Below are 19,086 nucleotides of genomic sequence, written 5' to 3'. Positions count from 1 at the left end.
ATGTATCATTCTGGAAAACAAATTAACTTAAAAATCTTTAAACCTAATTGCTGTTGTAAGTGTATGAAGTAGATCTTTCAGTCAACTTTTATTATGGGGAAGGATGTGTTGGACTTTCTGGCTTGTGATTTCTGGAACTGCACAAAGTATTTTACAGAACCAATGTATTTTTTAGTTTTTTTGTAGTGGTGATTTACAGTCTCTGATTTTCTGAGAGAGTAGGTTCACTTTAAACAAAGTATAGTATTTATTTGACATAAAATTGGACTTAAGTGCTCTCTTCCCACTGGTTTTAAAGCATGCACCAGTACATTACAAAAGAACATGGCTTTTGATTCCAGAACACCTGGAGTTTAACCTTGGGTGTGTAACTTTAAGGAGAAGTTTGGTTCCCCAGGCATGTCTGCACATGCTGTTATCTCTCTGGAAAGGAATGTGTCCAGTTGAGGTGTGATGTTTACTCCTGTTGGTGTGCTTGCAGGAGATCCATCGCCTGCAGGACAGCGCCGACCAGGCCAACAAACACGCCTCCTTCTTCGAGAGGGAGAGCCAGAGACTGGAGGTGCGAGTGAAGGATCTCTCCCAGCAGGTACAGGAAACTTTGCTGTGGTTAAATGGGCTGTTGTAGTTGTGTATTCATGTGCTGCTGCATTTCAGATGTTTACTTGCAAGTTGCATTCAGCCACAGTTAAGAAGACTTTGGTTGTCCTGAGTACCTTAGTGTCATTAAAGCATGTCCTCAGGACAGCTTTCAAAACTGGAATAAGTTTAGCTGGATAGAAGTGGTGCTGCTTTAGGATAATATTGTTAAGCATATGACCTGGAAAACTCATCTATATAATTTTTTTGTTAGATTGGACTGTCCTGTGATCTGTTCGCAGAACTGAACAGTTTATGTGCTTTCAATTTGTTGCCTTTTGTCAAGCTATTTTTTCTGTCACATAATTGTCTTACAAGGATTTATTGATTATAATTGTTTGCACTTTTTATGGAAAACCCCTTAATTTCCAAGTCCTTTATTCCTAACATGTTGTTTTTCAGAGAAAACTTTAGAGTCTGTGCAGGCCTTACACAAGGACCGTTCTCTTTCAGATCTGTGTGCTGTTAATGGAACTGGAAGAAGCCAGAGGCAACCACGTGATTCGTGATGAAGCAGTGAGCTCTGCTGACATCAGCAGCTCTTCTGAAGTGATCACTCAACACCTGGTGTCCTACAGAAATATCCAAGAGCTTCAGCAGCAGAATCAGCGTCTCCTGGTGGCTCTTCGGGAGCTGGGGGAGGCAAGAGAAAAAGAGGAGCAAGAAACAACATCATCTAAGTAGGTCACCTCTTCCTTTTCATTAACTTTGTACTAACTAGTAACAGGGATTCATTCAAGCATTTTTAGTTTTTTACTTCTGATTGTTATTAGTTGTGTGCAGCAGCTATGTAACTTGTAGAAGCAAGTTCTTATTAAGCTACAGGACCTTCAGGTTTCTATTAAAATAGCTTTATAACTTTATAATAGGTCCTGTCATCAAAACCTGAAGTAAAAGTAATTGTCAGTCTTCTAGTGACTGATTTCACACAACAGAGCTGTTTTTCAAAAAGATAAGTTTTTATTCCTGTTAGCTGAACACAAGACTGCATGTGCACATATCTAAATCACTACTGTAAAGACTACAGGTGTGAATTCTTTATGAAAGGTTCTTAGCCTGACTCTCTGCTCATGCTACTGATATTTTTGAAGTTATTCACTTGAATAGAATTCTGCTGTTCATGAAAGAGGCCTGCTTTCTTTTTCATCTGCAAATGGCAGCCCAAAGGCCTGTCTCCTGGAAATTTGCAGGATTTGTCATAGGTTCACAGAATCATTAAGTTTGGGAAAGATGTCCAGGATCAAGTCCAAGCTATGCCCCAGATGTCACCAGCCCAGAGCACTGAGTGCCACGTCCAGGCCTTCCTTGGACACCTCCAGGGATGGGGACTCCACCACCTCCCTGGGCAGCCCTTTCCAATGCTTAACAGCTCCTTCTGTGAAAAAATTCTTCTTAATGTTCAACTGGAACCTCCTTTTGGTACAGCTTGAGGCTATTCCCTCTCCCCCTGTCCCTGTTCCCTGGGTGCAGAGCCCAACTTCCCCCATTTGCCCAACTTCCCGCCATTGCCTGATAAAACTCCCTTTTATCAGGGAGCTGTGCAGAGCCACAAGGTGCCCCCTGAGCCTCCTTTTCTCCAGGCTGAGCCCCTTTCCCAGCTGCTTCAGCTGCTCCAGAGCCTTCTCCATCTCCATTCCCTTCCCTGGACACTCTCCAGCCCCTCACTGTCCTTGCAGAAGGAAGGGGCCCAGAATACCTGGACGTGCCTGCCTGTGATGTTGAAGGCTGTTGTTGTTGTTCCAGGATCTCTGAGCTGCAGAGCCAGCTGGATGAGGCTCTCAGTGAGCTGCAGCAGCTGCGGGAGTCGCGGCAGCACCAGCTGCAGCTTGTGGAGTCCATCATCCGCCAGCGGGACATGTTCCGCATCCTGCTCACCCAGACCACAGGGGCCATCATTCCTCTGCAAGGTAACCCAGGCTGCAGGGGCTGTGTGATCTGCTGTGGCAAGCAGAAGTGTTGCTTTAAAACTCTCTTTACCTTCCTGTAGCTTCAGGTATGTTACCAGAGGAGATCTGTCTTACATCTACTCCAAAGCGCCCGAATTTACCTCAGTCCATGGCAACTCCTGCTCCAGTGTCTATGACCGAGTCCGTGGAGACTGTGGAGGCCAAGGCTGCTCTTAAGCAGGTACATTTTTCAGTAGACACTGCACAAAGCTGTCCCTGTTTGTTTTTACTTGCTTTTGGTACTTACTTTTATGTCTGTTCTTTTCTGCAGTTACAAGAAGTTTTTGAGAACTATAAAAAAGAAAAGGCAGAGAACGACAAGCTTCTGAATGAGCAGAATGAAAAGCTTCAGGAGCAGGTCACAGACTTGAGGTCACAAAATGCCAAGATATCCACACAGCTGGAATTTGCCTCCAAAAGGTAATTCAGCTACATAATATCATTGCCTTACATGTTCTCTGGCTGCTTGATTTTATTTGTCACTTAAACATTGACACTGTCTAGTCTGTGTAAGAATGTAAAGGAAATAGTGCTGGTGGGCTCAAAAGCAGAAACTGTAGTTGAGTGAGGCACGTATGTGCAAACTGAAGCATAAAACCATGAAGCCCACAGCAGTGTGCATGCCCCTGTTGAGCTGGACAGTGGCAGACTTGCTTTTCTGTGTTCCCTGGCAGGTACGAGATGCTGCAGGATAACGTGGAAGGCTATCGCCGGGAAATCACCTCCCTGCACGAGAGAACCCAGAAGCTCACAGCGACCACTCAGAAGCAGGAGCAGATCATTAACACCATGACTCAGGACCTCAGGGGAGCTAATGAAAAACTGGCAGTGGCAGAGGTCAGTAACAATGTGTGGCACTGCAGGGTGTTCCAAGGTAGTACAACAGTTTTCCTTATGATTGTCCTGAAATGACTCAAGTGAAGAGTGGAGATGTAAGAACATTCCAAGGTGTTTCAGTTTGCAGGGAAAACAGAATGTCCAGTAGTTCTGTTCTTACTATTCTTGGCTTAATTCACACAGATTTTAAAATAATACTAAATTCAATGGATGGGTTGGGGATTGACAACAAAGTTTTTAATAATTTGTTGTCTTAAAGGTGAGAGCAGAAAACTTGAAAAAAGAGAAGGATATCCTGAAGATGTCAGATGTGCGCCTGACTCAGCAACGTGACTCTCTGCTGGTTGAACAAAGAGGACAGAACTTGCTGCTCACCAACTTGAGAACAATTCAGGTATGTGATGCTATTCTTATGCCCAGGATGGGTCTGTCTGTCAGGCTTTTCAAGAAATACCCATGAAAATCAAATTAAAGACTCATGGGATTGAGTCTTAACATGGATTTTTTGGGGTTACAAATCAACATGATATAAAATACTTCAACAACTTATTTCAGCAAGTTTGGGACTCCTGTCCTACATTATGATACTCTGTCATTTACCTGGGCAAGGTCCTGAGAATTCTGAGTTGATGAGAAGGATTTTCACAATCAAATGGAAACAAAACACATGAAACAAAGTGAAAGGAAAAAATTCGTAGTGACAATACTTAGAATGTATTTAAGGATGCAGATTTTATCATGTGACAGTTCTGTTCTCTAGTAGATCTTTTGGTGGTTTTTTAGTCAATGGCATTAGACTGCATAGATAGTAGATATTCTTCTAATAATATTTATGGTACTAACATCATTAATGAAACCTTTCAAAGCTAAGTCATACATTGTAAGCACTACTTTTCATCATTTTCTGTATCTACCTATTATTTAATTATTCTTGAGGTGGGAGAAATGTTTTGACAACTTTGTATGAAGTGCTGCAGTAATTCAGAAGAAAATTATTGAGAGGTATGTTGTAAACAAAATGCATTGGTCTCTTTTTTCAGGGAATACTTGAAAGATCTGAGACAGAAACAAAGCAGAGACTCAATAATCAGATAGAAAAGCTTGAACGTGAGATATCTCAGCTGAAGAAGAAACTGGAGAGTGAGGTGGAACAAAGACATTCCCTCACCAAGAATCAAGAGGTGAGTGTAAATGTGCTGCACTTGTTTGAAGGAAAATAAAGCCCCAGGTGCTTCTGCCAGAGTGCAGTGTGTTCTTCTCCATAGCTGACATGTAGAGCCACACTTGGCCTCTGTGCCATTTGGGAATAATTGCAAACTGAAGAACCCTGTGCTTGCAGGTTCATATCCTGGACCTGAAGAGGCAGCTGGAGACAGAGACCAATCGTCACATCAACACAAAGGAGCTCCTGAAGAATGCCCAGAAGGAAAATGCCATGCTGAAACAGCAGCTGAACAACACTGAGGCCCAGCTCACATCCCAGTCCTCACAAAGGTCTCCAGGGAAAGGTAAAATCTTCCTCTGCAGTTAATTTCTCTTTATGCTAAGCATTGCCATCTCAGAATGGTAAAATTCACAGTCCATAATAATTTGAATTGGGACAACAGTACACTAAATAATAAATCATTTTGTTACTGCATTCACATATTCAGGCAGATAGTAACCAGCATAATTTGTTAATGTAAACTTCACATCCAAGCAATCTTGGACAAAGGGGAAAAATAATGCAAAACTTCTTAAAGAATTCCTTTTATTGTTTGAAGGAGCTTAAATGTATTAGGCTACATAGTTTTAAATAATCAACAGTGTTTTTTATAAGTCCTTGTTTTGGTGAGGGCTTACAGTTTTATTTAGGGAAGCTTTGTGAAAATAATTGTTTTTATCATATTATCCAAAAATTGCTTCAGTTTTCATAAGAACAGCAGTTTTAAGGCTAAGTTAAATCTCAGTTAATGAATGTGTTCTAACAATGCAGGTCAGCCTAGTACAACTAAAGATGTGGATGATCTTGTAAGTCATCTGAGACAAGCTGAGGAGCAAGTCAATGACCTGAGAGAAAGGCTCAAGACTAGTTCCAGTAATGTGGAGCAATACAGGGCCATGGTTCTCAGCCTGGAGGAATCCCTCAATAAAGAAAAACAAGTAAGTAGTTAATTACTTATTTTTATTTACTTTGTTTTTTAGAGTAAAAATTCACTACTGCTTGTGATTTTCCATATTTTCAGTGTTGTTCTAAATTAGATGCTGAGAATACCTATTCTGGCTTTAAATTGTTAACAAAATTCCAGTTTTGTATCAGAATAATGTATTTAACTGGATAAAAAATGGATCTCATGATGGATTTTAATGAAGGTGACAGAGGAAGTTCGTACAACAGTTGAAGCTCGTCTGAAGGAATCTTCAGAATATCAGGCACAGCTGGAAAAGAAGTTGATGGAGTCAGAAAAAGAAAAACAGGAGCTGCAGGAGGAGAAGCGTAAAGCAGTGGAGAACATGGAGCAGCAGGTATGCCCTGACCCTCCCTGAGAGCCCCAAGGAATGAGCTTTCACAAAGCTGGCTCAGCTTCAATTGGGTGTCACACTACAGCAGTGCCCTGAACCAGTCTTTCGGAGTGTACACAGACTGCCTGAATTTGTGAGAGGTTTCCAAACACAAGCTGTATATTGATAGTGTCAGTTCAGTATTGTAGTGATTGTGTGTTTAAAGCTGTCCCTCTCTGCCTGAACTTTGAGCAGGAAAACATAAAGTAGCAGCCTTTGTGAGAGGTTTCAGAAGGAAACAAAATGACTGTAACTAGAATTACTGCAGGTCCAACTCTGAAAGTAAAGGATTATATTTTTACTGGGAAAGACCTCTGTATATTAATAAGTCAAAATATAGAAAGTATGTATATTTTAATATTAATTTTAATCTATAAGTAATAAAATATTCACCATTACAAATAACTGTGTTCAGTACTCTGCAAATACTTTGCCACTCAGTCCTGGCTTTGTTCTTTCTTTGTTGTTCCCCTGCCACTGCAGCTTTCAGAACTGAAGAAGAGTCTGTCAGCTGTGCAGTCAGAAGTTCAGGAAGCTCTTCAGAGAGCCAGCACAGCTCTGAATAATGAACAGCAGGCCAGGAGGGACTGCCAGGAGCAAGTAAGTTTGTGGTGTTTGCCTATTTTAGCCAGGGTCAGCAGAATTCCTGTTAGCTTTCAGTTGAACTCAAAACTAAACTTGTTACTCAGGGACTGCTGGAGGCGGGAAAAATGCTGGGAGAGCACATTTTCTATTTTGGGAGCAGCTGCTTATTGAATGCAATAGATTTCTGTTTCTAAGGTCTGTTTCATTATGTAAAAAGATTGGCTTGGAAATGTAATTAACTGATTTTAATGAATTGCTGCCTTCATGCTCTGAGGCGGGGACTGAAAATGCTCCCAACAAGACAATGGGGAAAGTATTTTTCTAACCCAAAAGATAATTGTCATCTTTTATGACTGTGGGGCAGTGGGATATTTAGCAGCAGCTGGTAAGATTTTCTTGTTACCAACTATTTTTTAAAGGGAATTTATTTTTCTGCAGATGAGAATTCCAGCAGCAGTAATTGGTTTCAAGGATATAAGAAAACTTTGGGCTGTTTAATCCAACCCCAAATGTAGTAGAATGGGCTTTTCCATGTTTCCTGTGCTTGAGAATAGCTGGGATTTTGGGCAGTGGTTTTCTTTTTGCTTTGTGGTCACTTGATTTTGTCTCTTTGTACAGATCAAACACACAAAATAAGGGTAGCAGAGTTACTTATTCTGGTTTTGTGCAGGCAATGATGGCTTCTGAAGCTCAGAACAAATATGAGCGGGAGTTGATGCTTCATGCTGCTGATGTGGAGGCACTACAGGCTATCAAAGAGCAAGTTGCCAAGAATGCAGCGGTGAGGCAGCAGCTGGAGGAGGCTGCTCAGAAAGCAGAGTCTGAGCTCTTGGAATCCAAAGCCTCCTGGGAAGAGAGAGAGAGAATGATCAAGGTGTGATGGGCTTTGTTGGTTCAGTGGGTTTTTTTCAGTTAACAAAAATTCAGCCACAGAAATCACACTCAGTGAATGATTTTGTTGTAGGATGAAGCTTCAAAACTTGCATCCCGCTGTGAGGATCTGGAGAAACAAAATCGATTGTTACATGAGCAGCTGGAGAGCATGAGCAATAAGATGGTGACTTCCATGAAAGAAGCCATCCCAACTGCAGCAAATGTTTCTCTTAGTGAGGAAGGCAAATCCCAGGAACAAATCTTAGAAATTCTTAGGTAACCTTAGCTCTGGGTTCCTTCTCCTGGGGGTTATAAATTAGATTTGAACTTAGATAATTCTATATTACTTTATACTTGAAGGATAATGTTAAAAATCCAAGTGCTTTTTTGTGGATGGGAGATAGTTGTACTAGTTGAGAACATTTGCCTGGTGTGAGGTGGTGTTGAACTCCTCCCTGCAGGTTTATCCGTCGAGAGAAGGAGATTGCAGAGACGAGGTTCGAGGTGGCGCAGGTGGAGAGCCTGCGGTACCGCCAGAGAGTGGAGCACCTGGAGAGGGAGCTCCAGGAGCTGCAGGACAGCCTCAACGCTGAGAGGGAGAAAGTGCAGGTATGGCTGGGGGTTAATGCTTGTGAATTCAATGAGTACAGGGCTATTCTGGGGCTGCCTGTGTCCAAAAATTAATTTTTGAAAGAATTAGGGTTTTTTTTTTTAACTGGGATTGCTTATAACCAAATGGAGTAACTTGTTGTGAGTCTTGAGAGAGTGCAGCAATTCCAAAATCTCATAAATTATCTTTATTTTACCCTAATTATATTTTTTTTCCCCATGTCTTGAAAGTACATGTGAAATAATAAATACCATGGTAGATTTCCAAGGTGGTGTTATACCATATCTGGGTGGAGTATATGTGCCTATGCAAGCAAAACAAATTATTGAGTTGACTCTTTCACAGGTAACAGCAAAAACCATTGCACAGCATGAGGAATTAATGAAGAAAACTGAGACCATGAACATACTCATAGAAACTAACAAGATGTTAAGGGAAGAGAAGGAGAGGCTGGAGCAAGAGCTACAGCAGATACAAGCAAAGGTTAGTACTGAGCTTCACATAAACCTTTCAGATATTCAGTGTAGAGTTAAATGTTGGGATATACCATTGCTAATTACAGTAAATATGTGATTTACATTATAATTATTCCTTTAAGTCATACACTAATGAGGAAACTTTACATTTCAAATTTTAAAAGACTGGTCCATCTGCAGTATTGGAAAATTTAAAGTTCAGTTCCATTTAGATGAACCTGAAAGTCAGTGTTTATCCTTGGCTAGAGGTATACCAGGAGCAAGGATATTATCAGCAATTACACTAAAAATAGCAGAAGAATGCATATAAAATAGACCATTATTAAGAGTTTAAAAGTGAGATACTGCTTGTTTTAATGGTAACCAATGCATCAGATTTTAACATTAAAAATCTCTCCTGTACCAAAGTACAGAGTGAGCATCTAAGATTGGGAAGTCGCCCCAGTATTTTTTTTCTCTGTAGGATCATCCTCTGCTGTTGTCCTTGTCCTTTTCTCTTCCTCCAGCTGGGCACTGGAAGGCAGAGAGTTAGGAAAGAAGCTCTGTCGTGGCTTTTTCCTGAGGGATTCCTTCAGTCTTCTGAGGTGCAGAGTGTAACCCCTTACTGTGCTTTCTCAGGTACGCAAGCTCGAGGCAGACATCCTGCCCCTGCAAGAGTCCAATGCTGAGCTCAGTGAGAAGAGTGGGATGCTGCAGGCAGAGAAAAAGCTTTTGGAAGAGGATGTTAAACGCTGGAAAGCCCGAACTCAGGTGGGGAAATGCCTCCTTTCAAAGAACATAATGTGGGAAAAAAAGTCCACCAGTTAAACAACTAAAAAAAGTGCTACATTTCCTTACGAAGAATAAAAAGCTAAGAAGTGTGTTTGAATTATAAAACATTGTTCACGCAGCTTCAGAGTTGGCTTTTCCATATCAAAATGCAAAAGCAGTGGCTCTAATTCAAAGAGATTTTCTGGCTATAACTGTGTAATTATTTTACAAAAATGCCTCTCTTTTCTTCCCCTTCCAGCACTTACTGAGCCAGCAGAAGGACACTGACCTCGAAGAGTATCGAAAGCTGCTCTCTGAGAAGGAGGCAAATGCCAAGCGTGTCCAACAGATGAGTGAAGAAACAGGCAGGCTTAAAGCAGAAGTTGCCAGGTGTGGTATTGGTCAATTTGTAAAACGTTTGGTGCAAAGCAAAATATTCTAATTATAGTTGTATCTGGAAGTGTAACTTCTTAAGTGCCTCTGTGTAACTGTGAAACTTTTTGGTATTTCTGTGGCTTGATAACAAGCAGGGAAAGTGAAGTGAGAGTTGTTTTGCAAGCTGTCTATTAGCTGAAATTATTCCAAAATTATGTATTGTAGAATATTTTCTATTCTGTATTGCAAAATCCTAGAAAATATAATCCACTACAGATAATGCTAGTGATGTTACATAAATAAGGGATATTGAAATGTATATGTTTTCAAGCATCTCATTTGCATCTCCCTCTGATCTCTTGTCATTTAGAACTAATGCATCCTTGACTACAAGCCAGAATCTTGTTCAGAGCCTGAAGGATGAAGTAACTAAAATAAGAACAGAAAAGGACACTTTGCAAAAAGAACTGGATGCTAAAGTGGCTGACATACAGGAAAAAGTGAAAACTATAACACAGGTCAAGAAAATCGGTCGCAGGTACAAGACCCAGTATGAGGAGCTGAAAGCACAGCATGATAAGGTAGGTAGAACTGAAATGGAGCATTCCTTAGAGTTCCTGGGGTTTGCCAGAGCTTTTAACCAATCACTTGGCACACAAAATCATCTTGTGAAAGTAATAATGTTGTGATCAGGTAGTCCCCTTCAGCCTTGTACCCCTTGATGCCTTTCAGATGGTTGCTGAATCATCAACTCTGCCTTTGGCAGAACCACAAGAAGACCAAGTTTCTGCCCAGGAAGTACAAGAGCTAAAAGACACTCTAAGTCAAGCTGAAGTGAAGACAAAGAATTTGGAGACTCAGGTTGAAAGTTTACAAAAGGTAAGAACAGTGAGTAATTTCAGAGTTCTGTTCTCCATTGCAGTCCTAGTGTGTAACAGTGAAGAATGGGAGGGTGTTTTAATGTGTGTCACAGAAATATGGGAAGTGACCAATTGTGCCTCTACTTTCTTGGGAAAGAGGGATCTTGAGCCTGGTGTAAATCCTGGGTTTAATGTTTCTAACATTATTTCCTGGAAGAAGTGGGAAAGAGAATGCTGTTCTCCAGTTCTTGCATTCAGAGAGGACTGAACTCCTGTTGTTGTTAAGAAGCTTTTTAACCTTAATCCAATGGCCAGTTAATACCAGCTCCTTGGAACTTGGCACCTATATTTGCCAAAGTGGTTGGTTGTGGCCAACAATTGCAATCTTTCTCTCTCCCTAGACAATAACAGAAAAGGAAACTGAAGTTAGAAATCTCCAGGAGCAGATAATGCAGCTACAGACAGAACTGGCCCGTTTCCATCAAGATCTACAAGAGAAGACTACACAGGAAGAACAGCTCAGGCAACAGATCACAGAGAAGGAGGAGAAAACAAGGAAGACCTTGCTTGCAGCCAAGCAGAAAATTGCACAGTTAGCTGGTATTGTATTTATTTTTTTTTCTGTCCTTAGAGATGTTTGATTATTTCTATGACAAAGCCTTTAGACAGAATGCTTGAAAATTATGGCCTGCTTCATATTTTACTGAAAAGTGTTTTCTAGACTAAATGCTACAGGGATTGTTCTAAAGTTTAAAATTTAATTCCTTCAGAGAATGATAAAAGTACATGAGTAGCTGCACACTGAACATTGAAAAAATTTTACTTACTTTTGGCCAGCCAACATGATTACGTTTTTGATCCTTCTGTTGATTAGAGCAGATTGGCCTTACTAACAACTTGGGTAATCTCCCCTTCCCTAAATGTAGAGTTGCAAAACACGTTGTCTCCTCTGTTTGTAAATGTCACTGAGAGGAATGATGGTGTAAGAGCTTGCTGAAAACATCTTGTTTCTTTTGGGAGTACTTCTTTATCTATTACATATTTTTCTATTTTAGTTTCTTTTTATCTAATTGCAATTGAAAAGAAAAATGGCCATATTGCCTCCCAGATCTCCTTTTATAGCTTAACATTTTTAGGATTTCAGAATACTTCAGTGACCTGGTGAAACACCCAGGTGTTCAGTGTGCAGATTCAGCAAGGCTGGACCCTTTCCTGTTCCACCAGGTACAAAAGAGCAGCTCACAAAGGAGAATGAGGAGTGGAAGCAGAAGAGCAGCTCCCTGGAGGAGCAGAAGACGGAGCTGGAGGTGCGGATGAGCGCCCTGAAGTCCCAGTACGAGGGGCGGATCTGCCGCCTGGAGAGGGAGCTGCGGGAGCAGCAGGAGCGGCACCACGAACAGCGGGATGAGCCCCCAGAGTCCACAAACAAGGTACAGCATGTAACAATCCTGCCAGGCAGCCCTGGCACAGCAGCCTGGACTCAGGTGCCACCATGCCCTGCTCTTGGAAATCCACAGGTTGGCCTCACTAAGGGTTCAGAACTTAATTTAAATTTCTTGCCCTAATCAGAGTTCCCAGCACCAACAAGCAGGCAGTTCTGCCATTCACTGTGAATCAGTCGAGGAGCTCTCTATTTTTGTATGTTACTCATGCATTCAGTATAATGGGTTCATGTCTCAAAGCTTCAGAAAATACCTGAGCAGTTACCAAATTGTGTTCCAGCCTTGGTATGGCTGGTGTGATTTGGTTCAGGGAATTTGCCATAATTACAATACCCAACAAGCATTTCTGTCACAGACTTGTTAGCAAAGAGCTGAAGTGTCTTCCATGTTGCCTGCACTGTTTCATGTATACCTGACATGATATCTCTGGTTTTTACTAATAGGTCCCAGAACAGCAGAGGCAAATCTCACTCAAGTCTACTCCAGCTTCAGGTGAAAGAGGAATGTGAGTTCAAGAATTTCTGTGGGTTTATCATTATGTAGTTGCTCTTCTTTTTTGCAAATCACTGGCTTTTCATAATTTTTCTTAAACAACTGCAAAGATACTGACTGACATAGTGCATTCCTCCTGTTTTCTGAGCTACATCTAATCAATAGGGCTTTTAAGCTGCATGCTGGTGTGTTAGCCACCTGGAAGATGGTATCTGGGAAACATGAAAGGTTTTTAAAAATGTTTTCAGACTAAGGTTTTTGAAGTTGTGTAATTTTGATTGTTAACCTTTTTGTTTTGGGGAAGGATCTTCCTTGTGCAAGAATGAGAAATGGACTGAACAGATCATTCTGAAAGATAAAATAGTCATTTGCCTAAGCTCTGAAATGGGAAATACTGCTCTACTACTGAGCTGGGATAACAAACTCCCTCTCAGCAACTATGAAATGCATCCTTTGACTTTCAAAAACGTTTCTTAAAATTTGGCTGCCCCTTGTCTCTGCCAAGAGATGATGTCACTCTATATTGAGTGAGTCAGTTTTGATGTAAGATGTGTTACTCACTGTAATAAAATTCCAGCACAGCCAACAGTACAAACATTTTGATCTCTTACCAGATTCCCACTTGATTACCTTGGAAGAAACCTGTCAGTTCTCCAAGCTGGATAAAATGCTATTGATGGCATAGCGTGTCTCTCTTTTTCAACTATAAAAAGTTTTGAAGACAATTCCTTAGGCTATTCTCAGGCTTTTAAATTTAAAAGCTTTAAACAAAACAGTGTTTCTGGCTATGAAAATATACTTGTTTGTTATTTTTAAAGTCTGCTTTCTGTACCATGATGAAACCAATCTCCTGTTTTTCAGTGCCAGCACTTCAGATCCTCCAACAGCAAACATTAAACCAACTCCTGTTGTGTCAACTCCCAGTAAAGTGACTGCTGCAGCAATGGCTGGGAATAAGTCTACTCCAAGGGCCAGCATCCGTCCCATGGTGACTCCTGCCACGGTCACCAATCCCACCACTACCCCCACAGCCACAGTTATGCCAACAACACAGGTGGAGACTCAGGAAGGTGAGATTTTTAGTGTAGTATAAGGATCCTCAGTACTCAGAAGTGCTGCCTTTGCCTTCAGAGGTTGGTGGCAGTCAGTTTGGAAGGCCCACAGACAGTGTCACTGTCCCTGCATCTCTTGGTGTGTTGCACTTCCATGACCATTTTATTTGCAGCAAAGTTCATGGTTCCTCAGCTGGAGATGTGCATAACGTGAATTCATCTGCAGGACACTGAATGTGCTTGTTCAGGGCATCCTGAGAGGGACAGTGTGAGCTGTGCTGGATGAATGCAGACCCTGACTGTGCTGCTGTTTGCCTTGCAGCCATGCAGTCGGAAGGACCCGTGGAGCACGTCCCAGTGTTCGGCAGTGCCAGCGGCTCTGTGCGCTCCACCAGCCCCAACGTGCAGACATCCCTGCCCCAGCCCATCCTGACTGTGCAGCAGCAGACCCAGGCCACTGCCTTCGTGCAGCCCACCCAGCAAAGCCACGCTCAGATCGAGCCTGCAGCTCAGGAGCCAGCCCCTGCCATCGTGGAGGTGGTGCAGAGCTCCCAGATAGAGAGGCCTTCCACCTCCACAGCCGTGTTTGGCACAGGTTGGTGTCATTTTGTTGGCCTCCCTTGCTCAATAGTTCCTTGTAGGTGGCTCCAGTTGGGTCCTTGGCCAACCGGGATTCCCATCAGTTTGGGCCTTTTTCTCCTCCCTTAGTTTACTGTACATTTTAAGAACTTCTGAAGTTAGGCTTCCTTCTTGAGCTGTCAGAAATGGTGCCTCTGAAATGCTGTTGGCACTGCATCTCTTAAAGCAGAAAGAGAATACAACTTTGTGTTTGGCTTTTTCAGAGCAGCTTTGCTCTGAAGGTTTAATACATTAAACCTCACTGACTCTGTTTCCATGGCACTATGAGCAAGGTTAATTCTAGGAGCCATGAGTAAGCTCCTTAAGCTTGAGTCTAAAGTATAGGAAGTGCTCTAAAGCTACACACTGTAATGCACTCTTGCACATCTGTTTGATCTACACAGTGTAAATAGAACATGTATTCCCCAGAAAAACATTTCTGCAGACTGCTGGGGTTCTCTTTTTCCAGCTGATACTCTTAAAGATTTTGGGTGTACTTGTCCAAAGCAAAGATGTTGGAAGAAATATTTGGGTTGTACCCTGGTGCTTATAATTAGGGTCAGTTAAGTTGTGAATAAAGGCCTGAGAGCTTAAGACTTGTAGCTCAAGGGGTTGATGTTTTCCTGGCCTAGGAGACAGCTCCGTGCAATTCTGATTGTTTGTTGTCATTCAGTGCAGAAATAGAGGTGATCTTCAGAGGAAAATACCAAAGCTTTTGATTTCTGGTTTACAGATGTGTTGTTCTTAAAATAACTGAGAGGTCTTTGCAGTTTCAGCTACCCCCAGTTCCTCACTGTCTAAGCGCTCCCGAGAGGAAGAGGAGGACAACACTGTGGAGAACTCAGACCAGATCTCTGAGGAAACAGTGGATGCACCTACTTCAAAGAAACTGAGAATCATGCAGAGAGTTGGGCCTGAGGTTTGCATAAACATAAAGTGCTACTATTTAACCTTTGTAGGATTTGAATGGGAAAAAAAAATGTGTTACTTCAGAGCAAATCAGTGAATTCTTAATTGACTTTCTAATCTGTTGGGGAGGAAACAATTATATTTGGGTCTCTAAAAAGACAGAGGTTAAACCAATTAGAATGAATGATGTAAATCTTAACCTGTAGGATGGGAGAGAGGGCTGTATCCTAGGATTGAGGAGGAAGAAGTTCAAACTTCTTTCAGTACGGTTTGGAAGATCTTTATGTACAGTACTTCTGGATAAAAATAAAGGGTATTTAGGAGATGGGAAGCAAAGATGAGTTGTTGGAAAAGCCTACAGAAGATACATGTGAATGTTGATATGAGGGATTTGGGATGTGCTGTGAAAAAGGGACAAAATTGAGGAGACAGAACCTCACAGTATTAAGGAAGGCAAACATACTTTATTAACTCTGTGCCAGAGAGATGTTCACAAGAGAAAAAGGGCAGGATTGTGTAAGAACATTGCCACTTAAGGATCTAAGAGGCTGGAGGTAGAATGGGAAGCTTTGATGATTTGGTTTTAGTCCTGAAAAGACTGAGGTATGCTGAGATCTATTGGGCTGGAGAAGTCATATTTCTCCAGGGCAGGGAAGTGAGATTTTTGATAAAAGCATTGCTAAGGAAGCCAGAGAAAATGTTGCCCATAACCTTTGTGGCAAAAGATAATTTTTATTAAAGTAAAAAACAAAACTCTCAAGCATCTTTAGGGCTGTTGGTGTGTTTGAAGTGAGAAAAATCTTTGTTTTTGCAGGAGGAAGTGACAGCCGAAGAGAGCACTGATGGAGAGGTGGAGGCACAAACATACAATCAAGACTCACAAGACTCCATTGGAGAAGTAAGCATATTTGAAGAGCAAAAATCTTCAGCAGAAAGATTTCTGCAGAAATAGCCATCTGCCCCCCAAACTCTCAGTGAAATTTAGAAGTGAAATCTCAAATGGAATCCTTCAGGTTTCCCATGGAAACAATTTAAAATGTTTTAAAGTTTAGACTGGAACTGTTCAGTCACTGACAGTCACCTGTCACATTCTCTTTTGTCCTCTCCTCTGGTCAGTTTTTGAGGAACAGCAATAGCTGTCCTGTAAGGATCACAGTCTGGTTCTCTTGCTGTTGATTGTGGTGCAGTGAGTTTGGTTTGTGCTGGTGATTGCCTTTGCTCTTTGGCAGGGTGTTACACAGGGGGAGTACGCGGCCATGGAGGACAGCGAGGAGACTTCCCAGTCTATCCCTATAGACCTGGGGTCCCTTCAGTCAGACCAACAAAACACTTCTTCATCTCAGGATGGCCAGTCCAAGAGAGATGATGTGATTGTAATTGATAGTGATGATGAAGATGATGACGATGAAGAAAATGAAGGCGAGCAGGAAGTATGTATATCATGGAATTCCTTTATGATTTTGTCTTTCATCAAATGCAAAACTCGCCAAGCAGGGCTAATTTAATCCAAATATTTTTGACTGAGTAGTTGGTCTGTATTTATGTTGCCTGAACTTGTAGTATTTTAAAGCTACCTGCTAATTCACCTTTTTTCACCAGAATTTTTCTTTTACCTTCATCTGAACCCTCAGGCTTTTCCATGTTCTTTCCTACCCTTGTCCTGTTGAAGAGAGAGAGAGGGAGTGTTTGGGTGGGTGTTGATCTGTGCACCACATCCAGCCTATTCCACTCCCCTTTCTGCATTTCCCTAAGGCTCTTTACTGTCTCATCACAGGATTATGATGATGAGGAAGAGGAGGATGAGGATGATGATGAAGACACAGGGATGGGAGATGAAGGTGATGACAGCAATGAAGGAACTGGTAGTGCTGATGGCAATGATGGATATGAAGCAGATGATGCTGAGGTGAGATTTGTACATTTCTTTTGTAGCCTGGTAAATTTCTTGCAACAAATCAGTGCTGTAATACTCACTGTGTTGTTGAAAGAAATTTACCAATACTCAATCAGAAATATGTATGCTTGGAAGAGAAAATTCTGGTATGAATTCATCCCCAAAAGTTGAAGGACGATACTGGGTCATGGTAATTTGTTACAACTGTTTCCACAAGAAAAATCAGCTGGGAATGTTAAAGAGGGCTGAATTAAAAAACAAAGCATGGGAGACAGCAGCAAATACTGTAGTTACAAAACTGGTGAGGCTTTTGAAGAGCTGGATATTTCACTGCGTTGTTATTAAATGATGGCAGCTACATTTTTCAGGTTTGTATATGCACAGGTTCTCAATACTTCTGAAATCTCATGCAGTTGAATATGTTTACCTAATGCTGTAGCTACATAGAGAAATCTTCTAAGATTGTTATATATTTGACTTTTTTTACCTTCTAAATACTTTTGTACTGCTTTTATATTCTCTTTACAATGTATAATTTGTTGAGTCATACTCTGTTTATGCGGAATTTTAGGGTGCTGATGGTACAGATCCTGGAACAGAGACTGAAGAGAGCATGGGAGGAGCTGAAAGCAACCAGAGGGCAGCAGATTCCCAAAACAGTGGTACAGTTATTCCATGTTTCTTCACAGTCTGTGTAGGCAGGGGGAGGGAAATGTAGAAGCTATTTTCCATATGTTAAAATCTGCACGTAAAAGTAAAAATATAAGTTGAAATACTAAAGGCCATTTCACCGTGCAATGTGGATTCTTTTGAAATGATCTTTTCTGGATTTGTTCTACATTCCTTTGAAAATCCTGCAAGCTGTGGTTGCTGTGGAAACTTAACGGCTCAGTGGATTAATCGGTTTCTAAATCAGCACCTGAATAATTAACGCTTTGTTTTAGTGCTGCTGTTGTAGCTGGCACAAGTCCTCTTCAAGTGATTTTACCTAACAATACTAGGCTGTCCGCAGGCTTGGAAGGGAAAAATGAGTTAATTTTTCAGCAGAATTGGAAGATTTGCCTTCATGTATTCAGCTTGGTTCCTAGGGTTTTCCCAGCCCTGTGTATTTGTGTTGCAGGAGAGGGGAGCACGGGTGCTGCAGAGTCCACGTTTGCCCACGAGAGCCTGCGGGAGCAGCAGCCGTCATCGGCATCGTCCGAGCGCCAGGGCCCGCGGCCCCCGCAGTCCCCACGGAGGCCCCCGCACCCCCTGCCCCCACGGCTCACCATCCATGCCCCTCCCCAGGAGCTGGGGCCCCCAGTGCAGGTACAACCAGCTCCAGTGTCTTAGGAGACTTGGGAAAAAAATTGCTGTATGGTTTCTTATCAATATAATCCATTGGAAAAAATGTTGCCGGCTGTTCAGCATGATAGAAGTGGTAGCTGAGCAAAGGGGTTTAGTCATCCTGCAGATGATGGCTGGACAGGGAATGTACAAATCCATCCCCCCCTTAATGCTTTTTATCTTGGAATTCTTATTATATTATACCAGTGCTTAGTCAGTCAGTGGCTGATGATACTTCCACTCAAAAAGCTTTTCTTAGCCAGGTTGTAGCTCAGATTTGAAGGGTTTTTATGAGTTGCCCCACTGTAGATGGGGCAAAGGAATGCTGCCATTTATTTTCCAAGTTAAACCTTTCACAGTTAGTGCCTAACCCATGATCATGCTTGTTGAAGACGTGTAGATTTTGTAAATTAAAACATCACAACAGTAATTCTTCAAAAATATCCTGACTGAAATGATCCTTTACCATTAACTTGTGCTGAGGCTTGAGATCACAATGTGTTCATGTTTTCTATATTCAGTAGAGACTTGAGTAGAAGATTACTGTCACTTACCCAGAATATACACATTGTCCCCCAGAGAGTGCAGGGGCACTGAACAGGTTCCCCAGGGAATGGGCACAGCCCCAAGGCTGTCAGAGCTCCAGGAGTGTTTGGACAATGCTCTCAGGCTTTTCCTGGGTTTCTTGGGCCTGTCCTTCATGCAGGGGTTGGACTTGATGATCCTTGTGAGTCCCTTCCAGCTCAGGATATTCTGTAATTCCATGATTGCCTACTTACTCATTTAGCTGCTATCCTTGGCTCTGACTGAACACTTGTAGGTTGTTAGAATTCCAGGACTACATTTACACAACTTCCCCCA

General features: G+C 41.8%; 1 protein-coding gene across 5 annotated transcripts in view; it reads left to right on the top strand.

The window, feature by feature from the left end:
* Positions 1-19,086, top strand: part of TPR (translocated promoter region, nuclear basket protein) — a 33,432-nt gene that overhangs the window by 9,068 nt on the left and 5,278 nt on the right. For 3 of the 5 annotated variants that reach the window (XM_026793451.2, XM_005487031.4, XM_074546294.1), the window contains exons 13-43: positions 482-589; positions 1,093-1,319; positions 2,383-2,546; positions 2,627-2,766; positions 2,857-3,005; positions 3,260-3,422; positions 3,682-3,816; positions 4,463-4,603; positions 4,762-4,930; positions 5,398-5,564; positions 5,775-5,927; positions 6,447-6,563; positions 7,219-7,422; positions 7,513-7,697; positions 7,883-8,030; positions 8,377-8,514; positions 9,126-9,257; positions 9,517-9,647; positions 10,003-10,213; positions 10,365-10,511; positions 10,894-11,092; positions 11,717-11,922; positions 12,378-12,439; positions 13,288-13,496; positions 13,801-14,073; positions 14,867-15,015; positions 15,820-15,903; positions 16,235-16,435; positions 16,780-16,911; positions 17,471-17,561; positions 18,020-18,207. In XM_026793451.2, the coding sequence (XP_026649252.2) occupies positions 482-589; positions 1,093-1,319; positions 2,383-2,546; positions 2,627-2,766; positions 2,857-3,005; positions 3,260-3,422; positions 3,682-3,816; positions 4,463-4,603; positions 4,762-4,930; positions 5,398-5,564; positions 5,775-5,927; positions 6,447-6,563; positions 7,219-7,422; positions 7,513-7,697; positions 7,883-8,030; positions 8,377-8,514; positions 9,126-9,257; positions 9,517-9,647; positions 10,003-10,213; positions 10,365-10,511; positions 10,894-11,092; positions 11,717-11,922; positions 12,378-12,439; positions 13,288-13,496; positions 13,801-14,073; positions 14,867-15,015; positions 15,820-15,903; positions 16,235-16,435; positions 16,780-16,911; positions 17,471-17,561; positions 18,020-18,207 (4,923 nt within the window). The remainder of the gene's footprint in view (positions 1-481; positions 590-1,092; positions 1,320-2,382; positions 2,547-2,626; positions 2,767-2,856; positions 3,006-3,259; positions 3,423-3,681; positions 3,817-4,462; positions 4,604-4,761; positions 4,931-5,397; positions 5,565-5,774; positions 5,928-6,446; positions 6,564-7,218; positions 7,423-7,512; positions 7,698-7,882; positions 8,031-8,376; positions 8,515-9,125; positions 9,258-9,516; positions 9,648-10,002; positions 10,214-10,364; positions 10,512-10,893; positions 11,093-11,716; positions 11,923-12,377; positions 12,440-13,287; positions 13,497-13,800; positions 14,074-14,866; positions 15,016-15,819; positions 15,904-16,234; positions 16,436-16,779; positions 16,912-17,470; positions 17,562-18,019; positions 18,208-19,086) is intronic. The other 2 variants (XM_074546296.1, XM_074546295.1) reach the window with 2 other exon arrangements.

This window comes from Zonotrichia albicollis, chromosome 8, assembly GCF_047830755.1.
Source record: "Zonotrichia albicollis isolate bZonAlb1 chromosome 8, bZonAlb1.hap1, whole genome shotgun sequence".
NCBI lineage: Eukaryota > Metazoa > Chordata > Aves > Passeriformes > Passerellidae > Zonotrichia > Zonotrichia albicollis.
Note: the sequence above shows the minus strand (reverse complement) of the source record. Positions and strands in the feature narration are given on the sequence as shown.